This window comes from Ictalurus punctatus, chromosome 16 (assembly GCF_001660625.3).
Source record: "Ictalurus punctatus breed USDA103 chromosome 16, Coco_2.0, whole genome shotgun sequence".
Lineage (NCBI taxonomy): Eukaryota > Metazoa > Chordata > Actinopteri > Siluriformes > Ictaluridae > Ictalurus > Ictalurus punctatus.
This window is the reverse complement of record NC_030431.2, coordinates 15037540-15056102: the sequence shown is the minus strand read 5'-3', so window position 1 is coordinate 15056102 and position 18563 is coordinate 15037540. Positions and strand designations below refer to the sequence as shown.

The window sequence follows — 18563 nt, the reverse complement described above, 5'->3', positions numbered from 1 at the left end:
TCATTTCCGTATTCGTACTGCATTGGTTGTTGAACCTTTATTCACCAGGCTTTTCACAGAATTACTGCTAAAAACATGTTAAAGATATTAATATGTCTATAGAATATAGTTCTGTACTTGGCTACGACACAACACGATGACCTACGTCAAAGCGTCGGTTATAAACTACAAATTGTCGCATAAATAAACGGTAACATCTCTGCGACGTTATCGGTACGCCCATTTATTTAACGTGGACCAATCAGATACGCATGTGTGTGCAATACCTGACCATTCGAAATATGCTTGGCACGTGGACCAATCAGCGCGGCGGATTTAGTCCTAAATGGGCGGGGCGAGCAGCCTACCGGGTCAGCGCTTAACTCGCGGAACAGCGAGGCGTGTGGATCCAATGAGATCACGCCGCGTCCAGGGGCCCGGTGGCTGTAACGAGCCGGTGACTGTTGTAGCACTGATCTCAAGACAACGCTGTGCAGCGTGACTATAAATCACCGCCGCCTCATGGGTTTCACTCAATCGGCATTAATTTGACATTTACCAGGGAGCAGTATTTAAATTCGAGCAGTGCACGGAGAGCTTTTCTTATTGTCCACGCTGTCAGATCAGCTTCACCTGCACCAGTCATTCAGTTCCGATAGAAAAACTTCTACTACTCAAGGTAAGTTTCACCACATTGCATTTTTAGCTCGAGCGCCAAGAACTTGCCAATGGTTACGTTAACATCTGTGTATATTTCCGGTTCCCGTCTTCACACCTAGTCAGCGTTATAAGATCTTAGGCTTGCTTGTGCTTTTTTATTTATTTATTTATTTATTTATTTTTTATCCGCTAGCTAGCTAAGAGCAGCCTGCTAACTGCTCTTCAATTACACTTACTTTAAGTCGCGCATACATTCTCCTTAAATCTTTGTGTTTTTTAACTTTATAGTTGAGCAATAGATTTGTATAATCATCATGAGTCGCTTTAAAGCCTCCGGTTTGAATGTGGATCTCTCGTGGTCCCTTCACGAGATCCGGTTATCTGCTTTGTGTGCGTCATGATTAGACAAAGGCAACAGGACCAGAAGTTTCCACACTCCAGTGTTAACCTATCCTGCTAGGGATGGCTGTTAGATCTGTTTGTTTACGTTGAGAAGTTCAAGAGACCGATCAACAGTTTGCTAAACGAAATGCACGCGTGTATATATCTCTAATATGTATTAATACATGACCTAAGAGAGCAATATGTGTGTTAGATGGCTGTGTGCACCACAGTAATCAAGTCCACGTGTTTGAAAGCAGGGTAGTGGAAGTTGCTATTTTATTCTGACCCCAGAACAGTTTTGCTTTGGTTTGAGGAAGCAGGTCTTGCATATGCATGTGAGAACAGCTTCTGTATAGTAACTCTGCTTGGCTATACCTGTTTGTCTCCACATGATGTGCATCTTCTATAGATCAGGTGTTCAGCTGGAGTCCAGCACAACACACATACATGCATACATACATACATTGATGTCACACTTCTGTTAAGTTATTGGTTCTTTACCGGGTTTACTTGGCCTGTTCAAGCTGGGAAATCATCAAAAGAGTCCTGAACTAGGTAATGTAATAACAGGAACCTGGGTAGTCATGGCTGTCTGTTTCACGTTGAACATGCTTTGAATGATTTGCATGGCTTGAACGGCCATAACAATGTGGATTGCTTGAACTGTTCTGTATTCTAAGACCTGTTGGGTTTTCCTTTTTCTTTCAGGTTACAATGAGGGAAAAGCTGCCGTTATCTGTGTTGTTCTGCCTCGCCCTAGCACTCCTTCCTTCTCCAACAGGTGAAGCACAAACTGCAATCATCTGAGGCTTAGATTTTGAGTTTTGTCTGTGTGTACACATCATTACAAAAAACATACTCTAATGTCAATAGTTTTTTGCTAGAAAAAATTTAAATAAATGAATGTGTTCTGGTCACAGGGAATATGTATGTATGTATGTGTGTGTGTGTGTGTGTGTGTATATATGTGTGTGTGTGTGTGTGTGTGTGAGAGAGAGAGAGAGAGAGCGCGAGAGAGAGAGATTGATTGATGTTTCATTCACTGTTAATGCTAACTTGTTCAAAAAGATTCAACCAAGGTCGTCAGATTTTACATTTTGCTCGATTGAAGTGTCTTAATTGTCATTCCTTTCTGTTGAAAAGCTTCAGTTGCTGTGATGTCGGTGGACCTGGGAAGCGAATGGATGAAAGTCGCTATTGTTAAGCCTGGTGTGCCGATGGAAATCGCTCTGAACAAGTACGAAACCTGAAATCCTAAGTTTTTTTTTTTTGTTGTTGTTGGTGATGAATATGTTCTCCTTAAAAGTCAGTGATATTTTTATTTGGTTTTGTTTTCTTCAGGGAGTCCAGAAGGAAAACTCCAGTGGCTGTATGCTTAAAAGAAAATGAAAGACTTTTTGGGGACAGCGCTATGGGAGTAGTGAGTCCTTTTTTTGATAGTTTTCTTTTAACTACAATTAAGTTCACATCACTTCCTCTAAAGAGTTCAATTGAATTTTCATGTGTGCTCATTTCAGTCTGTGAAGAATCCCAAAGTGGTGTACAGGTATCTCCAGAGCCTTTTGGGAAAGACTGCTGATAACCTACAGGTTGCGCAGTATCAGAAACAATTTCCTGAACACCTGGTACTCCGAGATGAAAAGAGGGGAACAGTGTATTTCAAATACTCTGAGTGAGTAATCTGTCATTCCCACATATATAAATATATAATGTATGTGAATGTATTGTTTATGCTGGGTTTGAATATACACTCACTGTCCACTTTATTAGGAGCACCTACACATGCAATGATTATTCAATCATCTGGCAGTAGCATGATGCATAAAATCATGCAAATACATGTCAAGCGCTTCAGTTAATGTTCACATCAAACATCAGAATTGGGGGGGTGTGATCTCTGGGACTTCAACCGTGGCATGGTTGATGGTGCCAGATTGGCTGGTTTGAGTATTTCAGGAACCGCTGATCTCCTGGGATTTTCACATACAACAGTCTCTAGAGTTTACACAGAAGGTTGTGAAAACCAAACAAAAAAAATATGCTTAGCTTTATATATTAAAGCAGGGGTTCCCAAACTTTTCCAGGGCAAGACCCCCCAAATGGAAGGAGAAAAAAATTCAACTAGGAGTGGAAGTGTCTAGGCAGATGTTACAATGAGTAGCACTGTAGTTATAAAATCAGTGATGCCTGAAGATGGTTGCAGTACGTTTGTGATCTAAATATCCTATTGTACAGCACTATAGTGGGTGTTGGTATAAAATAAAAATAACCAAAGCATCCTGTTTCTCTAGAAACTGTGCCTTTTACTTTTATTATTGAAGTACTCTACAGCTACTCCTTGCATATGTATTAATGGAACTTTCCCCACATCACTATATCATTAAGCTATTAAGCAAACATTCAGACAGCAGCACCTTTCTACTATTTGAGAAAATGTAACGGAGAAATAACAAATTTGAAATATATGCAGCCTTGTTATAACGTAATGTCTTGATGCACTTGATGGGTTATTCAATTACGTTCATATTTTACTATCATATGAACATACGACAAAATGGGTTTTGAACCTAGCTATTTCATACGTCATCTCTGAGGTATGCGAAATAAAATCACCGCTTGATCTGTAGAGTTAAATAGATAAGTGAGATGCACTCATGCATTTTGGGTGGATGCCAAGCAGTGGTGGTTTTGAGAATGCATCATTAAAGCTCAACCAAACAGTCAACCAAACTTTCCATATTAATGAAGATGGGGGGAAAAAATACCTGCAGACAGTTCTATTAAAATGATTAAAAGCACGTGGTAATAGTGGGGAAATGGCACTTTCTTATAACATCATATCTACTCCTGATGTAGTTGTTGAGTATTTCATCGGCTGTCTCAATATGCCTGAGCATAGCTAGCTTGCTAGTAGCTTTCAAACAGAAATGATCTCAACTGGTTAACTTTGTTAGCCGCTATGGTGAGAAACAGTTAGTTTAATCACATTTTATTGTCTAAGTGCATTCATTTGATGTCCAGAATGGTTAAATACAGAGGAATCGTAATTCTTGTTGCTTTTTTTTCTTTTTTTTTTAATGAACCTCATTATAGTGCAGTTGCCTCTGACTCAAATAGTGATTTCTGTATTTAAATACTTGTACCTTGATCCTTTCAGTGATTGTTTATATAAAGCCGGTAGACTATAATAAGCAGTATTACTCATTGTAGAAATCAATGAGTAGTCTAACATTTACTGCAGTTTGCCCATATTGCTCTACATATTGCTTCTTTGTATTCCACAGGGAGATGCAGTATACTCCAGAAGAGCTCTTGGGCATGGTACTGAACTACTCTCGTGGCCTGGCTGAGGACTTCGCAGGTTTGTCTGTCTGACTGCCTTTGAGAAATACTGCTGTGACATGTTGATTTAGAGGAACCTAAGTGTGGCACTTTTTACGTTTGTCTTCACAGAACAAACTATTAAAGATGCAGTCATCACCGTGCCGGCCTTTTTTAACCAGGCAGAACGTAGGGCAGTCCTGCAGGCTGCTCAGATTGCAGGTTTGAAGGTCCTTCAGCTCATCAATGATAATACAGCTGTGGCATTGAACTATGGACTCTTCAGGAGGAAAGACATCAACTCAACTGCCCAGGTATCTCAAATTAAGCAGGCAGGAAGGAAAAATTCAAATGTAAATTTTATGTTCTCACTCTTAATATTGTCTTAAAATATTTTTTCCCCCTCTAAACAGAATGTGATGTTTTATGACATGGGCTCAGGCAGTACAACAGCCACTATAGTCACTTACCAGACAGTAAAGACCAAAGAGGCAGGCACACAGCCTCAGCTGCAGATCCGTGGAGTTGGGTTAGTGCTTCACATTGTGCTGATGTTACATTGTGCAAAATACTATGCTATGTGGGGATGCCAATAATTGTGACGTGGTTTGCTTTAAAAATTATTTATTTATTTATTTATTTATTTATTTAATGGCTGCGGCTAATAATTATTTTGATAATCTTTGTTTTGGTGGTTAATCAGTTGGTTGGATTATTACCAAAAGCATTTTGTGGACTCGACACTAAACTTTGGGATTGACTCAGTTTTCAGTGCCTGGGATCAGTCAATCGATTCGTTTTGAACCAACAGCAAGATGGTGACATTTGACATGAGATAAATTTTAAATATATATTGATCAAATGAAACAATGTAGTGTTTATCAGTACTACTGGATAGGGAAAAAATTGCAAGCTGGTTGGTTTTGCTACTTGCTGGCCAATATAGCATAATACACATTTTATGAGAACACATCATTTTGTAGACGAATCATTAAAATTGAGACTATGTTCGTTTTCAGCCCACTGAGCTGTCATACAAATGACTATTATTTATTTATTTATTTATTTATTTATTTATTTATGCCAAAGTATTACAGCATAATATGCAGCAGTTAATAAGTATGATTCAATCTGGTACATCATGGGTTTTTTTTGTGTGTGTGTGTGTGTGTGTGTGTGTGTGTGTGTGTGTGTGTGTGTGTGTGTGTGTGTGTGTGTGTGTGTGTGTGTGTGTGTGTGTGTGTGTGTGTGTGGTTTTTTTGGGTTTGTGTTTTTTTTTTTTTGTTTGTTTTTTGTTTTTTTTTGGTAGCACATCCTTTTTTTCCTTTTTTTTTTTTTTTTTAAATACAATGAAATGTTTTTGAGTACATCTCTAGATTGCAGCATAAATCGTCTCAGTGTTGTGCGCTACATACAAGCTAATCTGGAGCTGATGGTGTCTTCTTGTCTAGCACGATTCTGTAATTTCGCCTGACTTATTATTATTCATTATTATAGTTGAAATTAACATCTTGCATACATGCGTAATGATTTCTTTAAACAAAAAGTTGTAATTTTTTTTTGTTTAAATTTTAGACTACAAAAATTGAAAGACATGATGCCATTTAATTTAGAATTACACTGAGTACTAAAACAATGCACTACAGTGGGGGAAAACTAATGTAAATGTATAATGTGAAATTCTGTAGTAATGTACAAAAAATCATGTCGACTATGACACGTTTTTAACAAGAATGGCCAAATTAAAACTCCAAACGTTAGGGTTGCATGTCAGAACATTACAAATGCTTCATGGATCGAAGCGTTTGCTTCAGAGTAATGATTGAAATGTGGTGGTCTATGAATATGGTTATATATTTAATTAGGAAAATAACTGGGAATGAATGTTGTTGGCCTGTTACTCTGAATTCACCAATACATCTAGGAAGATGGATTCCACATTTGCCCCATTAGTGGTTATTTATTTATTAATTTATTCATTCATTCATTCTTTCATTCATTCATTTATTTATTTATTTAAGTTGGCAGCAGATTCCCTGTAACTGCTGATGCTCTCAGGTTCTCTGGATTGAATGTCACCTCTCCCTGTGTCCTCTTGCTCTACATGCAGGCACAGCTCTTCAATATACTCTCATTTAAAGATGTATGGCTATGTGTAGCCATTTTGTTTTTGCTGTAATAAACAAATATGAATGGTTACACCAGATTTACTCTTTACTGCAGTGTCCCTTAAGTCTTATTTAAGGCTTTATTGCATCAGTTACCACAGTGCATGACATTTTATCTTAAACTACAGCTTGAAAAATTGGTCAAAGAATCGGCTAATAAAAATATACACACCTGTGCTATTGAGTCCCTTTAAATAACAATAAAAAAAAAAAGTTTATTTACTTTTAAAAGGCAAAGTCTGATTTGGTTTTGTCTTTATTTATTTGTTTGTTTGTTTGTTTATTTATTTATTTATTTATTTAACTTTCATACGGCAGACTATTTATATTGTAAATTATATTTATGCCTCAGTGGGTTTGGGAAAAAAATGATGTAAACAATTTTAATATACGTGTGCCTCTGTTGAACAGTACTGTTGTCCTTTTGTGTTTAGCTTTGATAGGACTCTTGGGGGTTTTGAAATGGAGCTGAGACTGAGGGACCACCTAGCCAAAATTTTCAACGAGCAAAAGAAATCAAAGAAAGACGTAACTGAGAACTCGCGCGCCATGGCCAAGCTGCTGAAGGAGGCGCAAAGACTCAAGACAGTACTGAGTGCAAATGCTGAACATGTAGCCCAGGTAAGAAGGGGCTGTGCATTAAGAGACACACACGCACGTACACTGACTGTTTATTGTGTTATTAATAAAGAAAAGTCACTGAAATTTTACTCTCTTAAACTTTAGGATTTAATGTGTAAAGCCTTCAGGGAAAACTTGTTATTTCAAGTTTAAATATAAAATGATTTTCACTTTGCTTATGAACTTTAGAATCAAATGCTTAGACTTTGAAGCTTTTTCTGCTTTCCCGTCCAGATTGAGGGGCTGATGGATGATATCGACTTCAAGGCCAAGGTGACCCGTGCTGAGTTCGAGGCTCTGTGCGCTGATCTCTTTGACCGAGTGCCAGTACCAGTGCAGCAGGCGCTTGCTGCTTCTGAGATGTCTTTGGTAAAGGCCTCTACATAACATTATTTTCATCATTATAGCTTCTTATTAGTACAATATGTGCATTTCCCTTTAATGTGAACATGACGTTTGGTTCTGCAGGATGAGATTGAACAAGTCATTCTGGTTGGAGGAGCCACACGAGTTCCCAGAGTGCAGGATGTGCTTCTCAAAGCAACAAATAAGTAAGTTTTCCTCTCGCAGGTGCCACTTTTTGTCTTCTTCTGTCTGCATGGTTCAGGCTGTTAAGTGGAACTCATTCCTAGGTGGAGTCTGGGAAAACCCATCGTCGGGGCTGATTTTTCTAAAAGATTTAAAAATTGTGTTTTGTCAAATATTACAGAATACTCTGATGCCATAGTTAAATTTCACTAAAACAATACGGGCATTTTTATTTATTTATAGTTTTTATTTAATTGCAGCCACAGGACTGCAATTGCTCCAAAAAGTTCAGAAATGACTTTGATGCTCAAACTGAGAAACTGTTCATAAGCTCCTGGTTACACAGTTTCACTTTGTGACTAATATAGTATACAGTTATAAGGGAAATTATTTATAATCGCACTATCCGGTGTCACCCAGATGAGCGTGGGTTCCATTTTGAGTCTGGTTCCTCTCAAGGTTTCTTCATATCGTCCCAGGGAGTTTTTCCTCACCACTTTCACCTCTGGCTTGCTCATTCAGGATAATTTTATTAATTTAAAATATCCAGAATTTATATATTTATATTTATACGGCTGCTTTGTGACAAGGTCCATATACAAATAAAATTTAATTGAAATTGAATGTATTTTTTTAATCTTGTCTGGGCTGTCTTCCTGAGCCAGATTAACAAACATGAATGTCAGGCTTTGATCAAATTCTTGATTAGTTACCTGCCATATGACAGTGGATGCAAGTCTTATCAATTCAGTTTGTAATCAGATACTGGCTGTCAAAATGTCTGCAGAATGGAATTTTTTTTTTTTTTTTTTTTTTCTTTTTAATAAATGCTGTTAATTTAATTGTGGTTAAGATGAATGCAAAACACACAATGTATTTTGGGTCAGGAAAACAGAATTATTTTTCAATCTGTATATAATAGAAAATATAAAATGTTCAGCATGTAAAGGGTTTTCCCAGGTTGCCACACAATTACTAAAGCTAGCACAGGTCTGCTTTGTGTATCCATGAGCAACAATTAACTGATCCCAAAGAAAATAGACCATCGGACAATATTATTATAAAATTGTGCAGTACTGTCATTCTGGAGCCATTGTTAACCCGTCCTGTTCCCTGTAGAGAAGAGCTGGCAAAGAACATAAATGCTGATGAGGCAGCAGCTATGGGTGCAGTGTACCAGGCTGCAGCTCTGAGTAAAGCATTTAAAGTCAAACCTTTTCTGGTCCGAGACGCAGCCGTCTTTCCGATACAGGTAAGCGAACAACGCCTCGAGTCTGATGGTTGAATGATGCTCGTTGGCACTTTTTAATTATGTTCTTAAAAATTCTCTTAACACCTCCTTCTTAGGTGGAATTTAGCCGTGAGACTGATGAAGATGAAGGTGCGAAGGGAATCAAGCACAACAAGCGCATTTTGTTTCAGAGGATGGCGCCATATCCCCAGCGCAAAGTCATCACCTTCAACCGTTACACCGATGACTTCATTTTCAACATTAACTACGGAGACCTCAGCTTCCTCAGCCAAGAGGATCAGAAGTGAGTTTACTGCAAGAGTAAGAAAAGCAGACACAACTCAATGCATGATCATTTCAGGAAAAAATTATAGAGACTTTATAGAATTTTTGAAGATTCATTTATGTAAAATTCCTCATTTATAAAAATCCATCTAACATGAATAAATGGCAACAATAGCTATACAGAATGTCCCAAAAGTCTCCATACATATGGGACTATGTTTGCCAGCACCACGTTGGTTGTGCCTTCTTCAGTGGACGTTCGTGGACGTCCGCAAAGCTTAGTCTTTGTAAATTTGTTAATAAGTTCGGCAGCAATCATGTGTGTATGATTTGCTTGCCATGTTTCCTGTTAAAGTCTATCTCAACCTTGCGACAACTTCCAGATCCAGCCATGAGAATGATTTTCAATAAGTCCTTCTTTTGTCAAAGGCATTCTTAAAGGCTATTTGATAAAACAATATATGTAATATAAGCTATGTATGAACAATTTTGAAAGGCATTTTGCTGAAAAGTATGACTTTCCCATATGTATGGAGACTTCTTGGACACCCTATATTTCAACAAATCATTGTTGTCAGTTCACTAATCGGATCAGAGAGGGTAAATAAAATGGAAAAATCTGTGAGTGTTTATAAACAATCTTCCCATTCTGACTTAATGTCTCTAGCCCTGTAGCTAGTCTCTTATCTCACCAGCTGAGGTAGCTCATTCGGACCAGACACAACAGAGGATCTGCTACAGTAGCAGAGTTGGTTCATATTTAGAAAACTAGACTCGTTGAACTACAGCCAGCTTTTAATGTTTCTCGTCTCTGATACAGTGGGTTACTTTTTATTTCTACAGGTTGGCAGCAGTTTTAACATTGTGATTTGTCTGCTTATGATCAGTTCAGTTTAGCTACTTTTGTATGACTTAAAAAAATAATTGAAGTTGCTTGGAGATCATTGTAAGCTACACTAACAATTATTTTCTATCAGGATGTTTGGCTCTGTGAACCTGACCACAGTGAAGCTGTCTGGGGTGGGTGACAGCTTTAAGAAGCACTCTGATGCTGAGTCCAAAGGCATCAAGGCCCATTTCAACATGGATGAGAGTGGTTTGCTCATTTTAGACAGGGTCAGTTAAATTATTATCTCTCTCATTCATTCTATTACCGCTCTGATTTATATAATTGTTTCTGTAATAACAGTTGTATGGAGTACTACTGACAACAGTAATGTTAAACATGTTGCAGGTGGAGTCAGTGTTCGAGACTGTTGTAGAGGAGAAAGAGGAAGAATCAACTCTCACTAGTAGGTTCTGTTCTATTCTAGTGGCTGGCCCCTTTTCTACTAAGCTCCCTGTTGCATCCAAGTTTATTTTAAAAAATCTTCTCTTTTTTTGTCCTTAAAGAATTGGGGAACACTATTTCCAGCCTGTTTGGAGGTGGGAGCACAGAGCCCACTGCTAATGTGACAGAAGCAGTACAGGTACAGTTCAACATTAAGAAATCTATGCACCCAACTAGACTACACCTCAGTAGGGGTGAAAACAATTATGCATTCATTAGTTAGTCCATTGGGCAAGTAAAGGCTCCAGTTTGCTGCCCAGTCCCATGTTTTGGTTCCTGGAAACCTAACTGACTAGGCTAAAATCCGGTAGCTAATAATATGGCAAGCTAGTTAACTAGTTAATGCATTCATACAGACTAAGGGAAATGAAGAAGTATAGGATTATTGTTGTCTTCTAACAAAGTTTCTAACGTACATCACACATTTGTAGTGCTCTCTTATTTTGCCACGTTTCATCAGTGTTTCCACATACTTGTAGGTTTCTGATTCTGAAACGTTAATCTGTAATTAAGACACACTTACTAATCCACTACATTTATGGCCAAATGCCATAAATGTAAGCGTAAGTTGACATTTGTTTTTGTGAAAATCGGTAATGAGTAATTTTCTCCTTTTTCTGGTTGTGAAATCCACTTGTCCACATCTAATCTATTGGGGGAAAACACTAACAGCCCAGGCTACTTTGTCCACCCCAAACCCTTTATATTGTATGTGGGTGGACGTTGTAACAGGAGTTCAAAAGTGAACCCAAAAAGTGGCTGGCCGCAGTACAATTTGTAACCCTGCCCATTCCCATATAATTAAATGGAGCACAAGCAGGAATAGTGTTCTGTCGTTCGTACATGTCCTTAAAATAAATGCATTTTCTAGGAGTAATTTAATCGTAATTAAGATGGCGTGGTTGATGCAATGATTGACAGATTTGGACGAGTCAAGCCTCATGCATGCACACTTTTTTTCAACATACAACTGAAGCTCTTCACTGTTCTGTATTAAAGACTGGTCTTGTTCTGGGTGTTCTTTGCATATTTACCAGTATGTTGCTCATTCTGATGACTAAGCTAGCTCTTGTATTAATATTATAACTAGCAAACCAATGTGAGTGAATGAAGTGATTGCACAAACCAATGCAGATAACACTAGCTAAATTTCACAACAATTTACTATTGACTGTATAACCTTAGCTAAAATGAACTCCACCAAAAGAAAGAGTGGCGCATAGAAGTGCACTTCTCCATTCTGCAGGTGTCTGATCTAGATACAGATCATGGACAGCAGTGATTTAAAAAAAATTATAGTAATTATTATTTTCCTTAAATAGGTTGTGTTGAATATAATTTCGCACTTTACTTATTAATCAATATTTCTGTGCTTAGTACTTTGGCATAGTATTCAATGCTTCATCATAAGTTCAGGTAGCAACTCTCAACATGTTTGCTTCTGGCGTGAAGGCAGGGGTGTGTCCATGAACAAATGGTCTGGAGAAAGGCGGGCGCGCTGTCCGACCTTTACGGTTGTATCTACCGTGCGAGCTCTGGCTCCAATTCTGATTTACTGCACAAACTCACTCAACAGGGCAACTTTCAGTTTGACCAAATATAACCATACAGTGGGAGTAAGTGATGCCATGTTGTCCACTCAGTCATTGGTCCACCCTTGTCTCAACAATATCATTCAAAGCCATGTTTTTGTTTCAGGATGAAGAGGAGGTTCCTCCTGAAGCTGGAAAAGAGCAGGAAGAGGTGGTGCAGAAGACTGATGAGGCTGCCCAAGAGCAATCTAAGACTGAGGAGAAAAGCAAAGAAGAGCCTCAGGCTGAGGAGAAGAAATCTGACGAAGGCTCTGACAAAGAGGAGCCTCAGGTAAGAAAGCTTGATTTTAAACAGTAAGGATCTCTCTCTCTCTCTCTCTCTCTCTCTCTCTCTCTCTCTCTCTCTCTCTCTCTCTCTCTCTCTCTCTCTCTCTCTCTTTACAGTGCATTTCTTTGCTAATGTCACATACATTTCACTTTAAAGCATTTGTGATTACTTAAAGAACTGTGGCTTGTAAAGTGAAGCACTGATGTAACGTCAAAGCCTTCCCAATCAAATACTAAGTCCTCATCACACAGGCAGAGAAGGTGGCTGAGGCATCAGAAAAATCTGATGAGGAGAAAGCAGCTGGAGCAAAAGAGGAGGAGAAGGAGGCAGAGAATAAACCCAAACCCCTGAAAAAGAGCAAAATCTCAGTAGATATTGGAGTGGAGCTGGAGGTTAATGATGTACTTAATCCTAGCCCAGAAGACATTGATGACTCCAAAAAGAAGTAAGCATTTGAAGTGTCTGTCTGTTTTCTATAGCAGAATAGATGTTAATTTTGAGTGCCATGGATGAAAGTGTCTGGTCATATGATCACTGTTTCTTGCCGTTTCCCTTCAGACTGCAGGATCTGACAGACCGAGATCTGGAAAAACAAGAGAGGGAAAAGTCACTAAACAGCCTGGAGGCATTCGTCTTTGAGACTCAGGTACAACTTGTTGTACTCCATTTGCTTTTTTGCAGCTCAACTAATGCTTATGGCATGAGTGATGAGAGTGCTGTAATTTTAATAACGCATCTAATAGAAGAGCTTCAGAATTTTTTTCCAGTATTGTTGTACCCAGATTTAAATAGTCTTTGATTATATGGCCTGAGTAATTTAGGGTGCTTTCACTTATGCAGTCTTGAATCCTTTTGAATTGAACCCTGGTGCGGTTCATTTTGGCAGGTGAGAACACAGCAATCATGCTGTGGTGTTTTTTAAAAAAATAAAAAAATAAAAAAAATTGAGTGCCTTGGTGAGATGGCCTTGGTCCACGTCCAGTTGTGAGTGGGTGATTTTTGTGATTTCCGCATGATTTCTACAGGCAAAGGCTTTATACCATTTGCGTTTAAAAGCAAAGACTTGCGTTGTAGGCTGATTTGGCATTTCCAAATTGTCTGTAGTCTGTGAATGTGTGTGCAATTGAGCACTGGGATGGTTGGCACCATGTCCAGGGTGTCCCCCAGAGCAGGGGTGCTCGTAGGGAGCAGCCGTTGAGTGCCCAAGCCCCCTGGGATAGGCTCCAGCTACCCCGCAACCCTGTTTATGATAAGTGGTACAGAAAATGGATGGATGAAATCAAACCAAATGTATCGTTTTTTTGCTCTGATTTCTACACAGACTAATGGGTGTGAAAGTGCCCTTAGTTTAGAACTGAGCTTTTATTGTCTTAATGACCCATCTTTCCTCCCTCTACAGGATAAGCTGTACCAGGATGAGTACCAGGCTGTGGTCTCTGAAGAGGAGAAGGAGGCAATCTCCAGCAAGCTCAGTGAGGCTTCAGCATGGTTGGATGAAGAGGGATATTCAGCTGGAACCAAAGAGCTGAAGGAGAAGCTGACCGAGCTGAAGAAGCTGTGCAAAGCCATGTTCTTCCGAGTGGATGAGAGGAAAAAATGGCCAGACAGACTAGCAGCACTTGACAGCATGCTCAACCACTCTTCCATGTTCCTGAAGTGAGTCTCAGGACGATTTAAACAGAGTAAAATCCTAGTGGTATATTTTGCTAGCATACTGCTTTTATCAGATGCCCTTGTCCAGATTTCAGTGTTTTGTAGTTTGTTTGCTTTTAAAGCATTAAAGAATTGCAGGGTTTGATGTGACCAGCTTTTGCTTAATCAATTGGTTTTCTATTTAGGGGTGCTAAATTGATTTCAGAAGATGATCAGATTTTTACTGAAGTTGAGCTGAAGACCTTGGAGAAAGTCATAAATGAGACTATGGTATGTAATAAAGCAATACTGATTATTCCTTGTCCAAATGTGAGCTCTTTAATTACTTAGCTGATGTTCTCCTCTTTTCCCATGTTTATTTTATTATTGGTAGACCTGGAAGAATGAAACTGTGGCTGAGCAGGAGAAACGTTCTCCTACAGAGAGACCCGTGCTGCTATCTAAAGACATTGAGGCCAAACTCTCCCTCTTAGACAGAGAGGTCACCTACCTGCTCAACAAAGCCAAGTTTGCTAAGCCAAAGCCCAAACCAAAACCTAAAGAAAAGAACTCCACCAGCTCTGACAATGGCAAAACTAACACTACCGACTCTGAGAAAGTCATCTCTCCCAAAGATGAGTCCAGTAAGAGGAAAAATGACTCACAGTCGAGTCCTTGACTCTTGGTTTTTCTGTTGTAGCTTCCACTCATGTTGAATTTGGTGCATGCTTAAAAATCTTTATGATGTTCCAGATGGAGCTGAGGAGGTGAAACCAGTAGAGGAACCTCCCACCAAGGAGAATAAAAAGGAAGATACTGAGACAGAGCCAACAATAGCAGAAGAAAAAGAAGACAAAGGTAACTTACTTGGTACACAAACATACAGTTTGTTGAACAAGTATTCACAGAATGCATAGTATTACATCGTTTGCGCAATTAGGCTTTTGTTTCACGAGGCCAAGGGTAACTCCATACCCCAGATGGGAGAAGCTGTTCATAGGACTACCATAGCCTGGTCACTCCACAAAATTGTGTGCTATGGAAGAATGACTAGCCATATAAAACCATGTTTGAAATTTGCAAAGAGACGTGACTGAATTGAAATTGAATTGAGTTTCTATTTGATTTGTTTAGCGATTTTTATTTATTTATTTATTTATTTATTTATTTATTATTATTATTATTATTATTATTATTTACAATGGATATTGTCTCAAAGCAGCTTTATAGAAATATATAAACACAGGATACATATTTTAAGTGTGTGGATTAATACCTATGGAACCATCCGGTGGTCAGGGAAAAACTCCCTAAGGTGATATGAGAGAGAAACCTTAAGATGAACCAGACTCAGACGGGAACCCATCCTCATCTGGGTAACTGTGGATAGTGTGAAAGTAAAAAAGTTCATAACTCAGCAGTCGTATTAGAAAATGTTATCTGCCTGACGAAAGTGCTACAGTTGGCAGAAACACCACACTACTCATCACCCTGAGAACACATATCCCATCATTGAAGCATGGCAGTGGTAGCATCATGTTGAGCGTTACCCTTGGTCTCTTGGCTGCATCTCTGTCTACTGCCCTCCATAACCGTTTACATATGCAAAGCACTGTACATATGTAATCTAAACCAGATTTGTTTAACCTTTTTTTTAATTACCCAAACCAAAGGTTTGCACACAAAAAAAAAAAAAACCTGACGTTTAATCATAAGCAGTAAATTAGGCTCAACCCAAACACACAATCATACAAAACTCAGTTCATGAACTGTTTTCTTCAGTGCAAGTTTTAAATTTTACCCATGTAAATGATTGTGTACATGTTTTTTTGTTTTTTTGACAGAAACAACAGGAGATGATGATTCACAAAACCATATAGGAGATGAATTATAACCACTGGAACATCAAATTTTTTGTGTTGTCGTATTTATTGACTGTGATAAAACATCCTCTTTTTTTTTTTCTTTTTTTTTTAAAACATCTTTTCTCCTCACATAGCACCAATATTTCAGAGCATTTTAGGTAATGTCAGCATTTTCATATAGTAGCTCTACTGTGTGATCTACAGAAACCGAATACATTCAACTTGAAGGTTTACAGGCAACTACAGCCTGTGTTAATCCTGTCTGCCTGTATGGAATGTACACATTGCAGAATTTCCCTCAGTCTCTGTGTACTTGCTATTGGGGTTATACATTCACAAAATGAGCTCACTCCATGTCAAGTTCACCGTATCGTCACAAATAGTATAACATTTTTGTGCTGGAGTTTAGACTTTCAACCTAAAATCTTAAATTCTAGATGCATTTGAGAAGAAAAGCGAGATGAATTTGAATATGATTTAAAACTTTCTTCCCTGTCCAGTTTGTCATCGACATTAAAATTTCTGGTAATTTGTATAACCAGACAGGATGACAAAAAATGTAAAGTATAAGTCTTTTAAGACTACTCCTTTCCTAGGCATGTTATGTCTAGAAATGCAGAATTGTCTAGAAATGCATGAACCATGTCTAGAAATGCAGAATTCTTTATCAGTGGAGTACAATAACAAAATTTTTTATTTTGCCCTTGTATAAATTCAGTTTCTGTATGTGGACCATGTCACTTCAGTATTTAGTCCCATCATGTCCGTGCACTTGCATTATACACTGACTGACCACTTTATTAGGAACACCTGTACACCCACTCGTTCATGTAGTTATCCAACCAGACAATCGTATGGCAGTAGTGTAGTCTTTACAAGCATGGAGATGCAGGTCAAGAGCTTCAGTTAATGTTCACATCAAACAGGATGGCTGGTGTAGGACAGGTTCGTTAGAGTATTTCTACTGATGAGTTGGGATTTTCATACACAACAGTTTCAAGAGATTACAACAGTGAGAGAGAAACACAAATCAGTTCTGTGAGTGGAAATGCCTTGCTGATGATAAAGATCACTTTAATGAGAATGGTCAGAGTATGTGCTTGCTAAGAAAACATTCCCCACACCATTACACCACCTCCACCAGCTTGATCTGTTGACACAAAGAAGGTTGGGTCAATGGATTCATGCTGTTGGTGCCAAATTATGACCATACCATTTGTGTACTTCTAATGAATCTAGATTTCTTCTGATCAGGCTATGTTTTTCTGATCATCCGTGCAGTTTCAGTGAGCCTGTGTCCACTGTAGCTTCAGATTACTGTTCTTGGCTGATAGTAGTAGACCTCCAATATGGTCTTCTGTTGTAGGCTTGACATGTTGCTGGTTCTGAGATGCTTCTCAGCTCACTACGGTTGTAAAAAGTGCTTGAGTTACCGTAGTCTTCCTCTGAACTGAAAATTTCTGCCTGCAGTACTACCACTCACTGAATGAATGGTTGTTTGATGTGAACATTAACTGAAGTGCCTGACCTGTATCTGCATGATTGTATGTATTGTGCTGTTGCCATATGATTGGCTGATTGGATAATTGCATGAATGAGCAGGCGTACAGGTGTTTCTAATATAGTAGACAGTGAGCGTAGGTTAACACCACTGATTAGCTTTTCTTTCTTTTTTTTTTAAATGCAACCACATCCACTTACTTATATTACCAGTGAATTGGGGTAATACTACCAGGGACTCCTTTGACTGCACTGACATTAAGGAAGTTGTATGGTTTTTTTTACTTCCCATGAGAGCTTTTGCTGTTTCAAGAAAGTAAAAGTGCAAATTCTTTATTCCTCCTTTTCATCCGTTCCCATTCTTTTCACTGTTCCATTGTCTTTGTTTCTGGTCTGTTGAAGAAAGAGTATATAATGTCTGGGGAAAGGGATATTTTGTTTCTAAGCTGTTAATAAAATCTTTTTTTTAAATCTCTCTCCATGTCACGTAATGTATTTCAATTACTGTTCTTTGAAAACCTATAAGGGTATACATATACCAGGGCTTTAGTATCCATCTGACTGAAAGATTTTTAAGATTTTGGTATGTCAAACTTAAAGCAACACGGTCTGTAACAGGATCATCTAACGTACAGATAAGTGTGTAAAAGAAGATAGACACATTCAGTACATACACTCACTGAGCACTTTATTAGGAACACTGTACTAATACTGGGTAAGGCTGCCCTTTGCTCTCAAGACAGCCTCAGTTATTGACTCTATGTTGACATGATTGCATCATGCAATTCCTACAGATTTTTCAGGTGCATTTTCATGCTGCAAATTTCCTGTTCTACCACATCCCAAATGTATTCTATTGGATTCAGATCTGGTGGACTGGGAAGGCCACTGAAGAACACTGAACATTGTCATGTTCAGGAAACCAGTTTGAGATGACTTTTTTGCTTTGTGACATGGTGTATTATCATGCTGGAAGTAGCCATTAGGAGATGGGCAAATTGTGGCCATGAAGGGCTGCACATGGTCAGCAACAATACTCGAAAAGGCTGTGGCATTAAATCGATGATTGGTATTAACGGGCACAAATTGCACCAAGAAAACATTCCCCACAACATTACACCACCTCCACCAGCCTGGACTGTTGACACAAGGCAGGGTGGGTCCATGGAGTCATGTTGTTTCTGTCAGCTCGAACCACT

At 38.6% G+C, this 18563-nt stretch overlaps 1 protein-coding gene across 2 annotated transcripts; it reads left to right on the top strand.

Moving 5' to 3' along the window:
- Window positions 1-371: 371 nt before the first annotated feature.
- On the top strand, window positions 372-17839 carry hyou1 (hypoxia up-regulated 1). 2 transcript variants are annotated; one of them, XM_047160733.2, is made up of 24 exons: window positions 372-658; window positions 1732-1804; window positions 2173-2260; window positions 2365-2443; window positions 2541-2695; window positions 4308-4384; window positions 4477-4658; window positions 4758-4873; window positions 6947-7133; window positions 7368-7502; window positions 7602-7684; window positions 8781-8913; window positions 9009-9196; window positions 10155-10293; window positions 10412-10469; window positions 10570-10646; window positions 12206-12370; window positions 12619-12812; window positions 12926-13013; window positions 13767-14023; window positions 14206-14290; window positions 14394-14643; window positions 14753-14857; window positions 15844-17839. In XM_047160733.2, the coding sequence occupies exons 2-24, from the start codon at window positions 1738-1740 to the stop codon at window positions 15891-15893; spliced, it is 2958 nt and encodes a 985-aa protein (XP_047016689.1). In that variant the 5' UTR covers window positions 372-658; window positions 1732-1737; the 3' UTR covers window positions 15894-17839. The 2 variants fall into 2 exon arrangements, with proteins under 2 accessions (XP_047016689.1, XP_017345213.1); XM_017489724.3 differs by having other exon boundaries at window positions 2167-2260.
- The last annotated feature ends 724 nt before the right edge of the window (window positions 17840-18563 follow it).

Excerpts from the sequence above, each read along its gene's own strand:
- hyou1 (XM_017489724.3), top strand. The coding sequence starts at position 1,738 with ATGAGGGAAAAGCTGCCGTTATCTGTGTTGTTCTGCCTCGCCCTAGCA. Across the intron at positions 7,503-7,601 it reads CTGCTTCTGAGATGTCTTTG|GATGAGATTGAACAAGTCAT; the intron begins GTAAAGGCCTCT and ends TTGGTTCTGCAG. Across the intron at positions 10,647-12,205 it reads ATGTGACAGAAGCAGTACAG|GATGAAGAGGAGGTTCCTCC; the intron begins GTACAGTTCAAC and ends TTTTTGTTTCAG.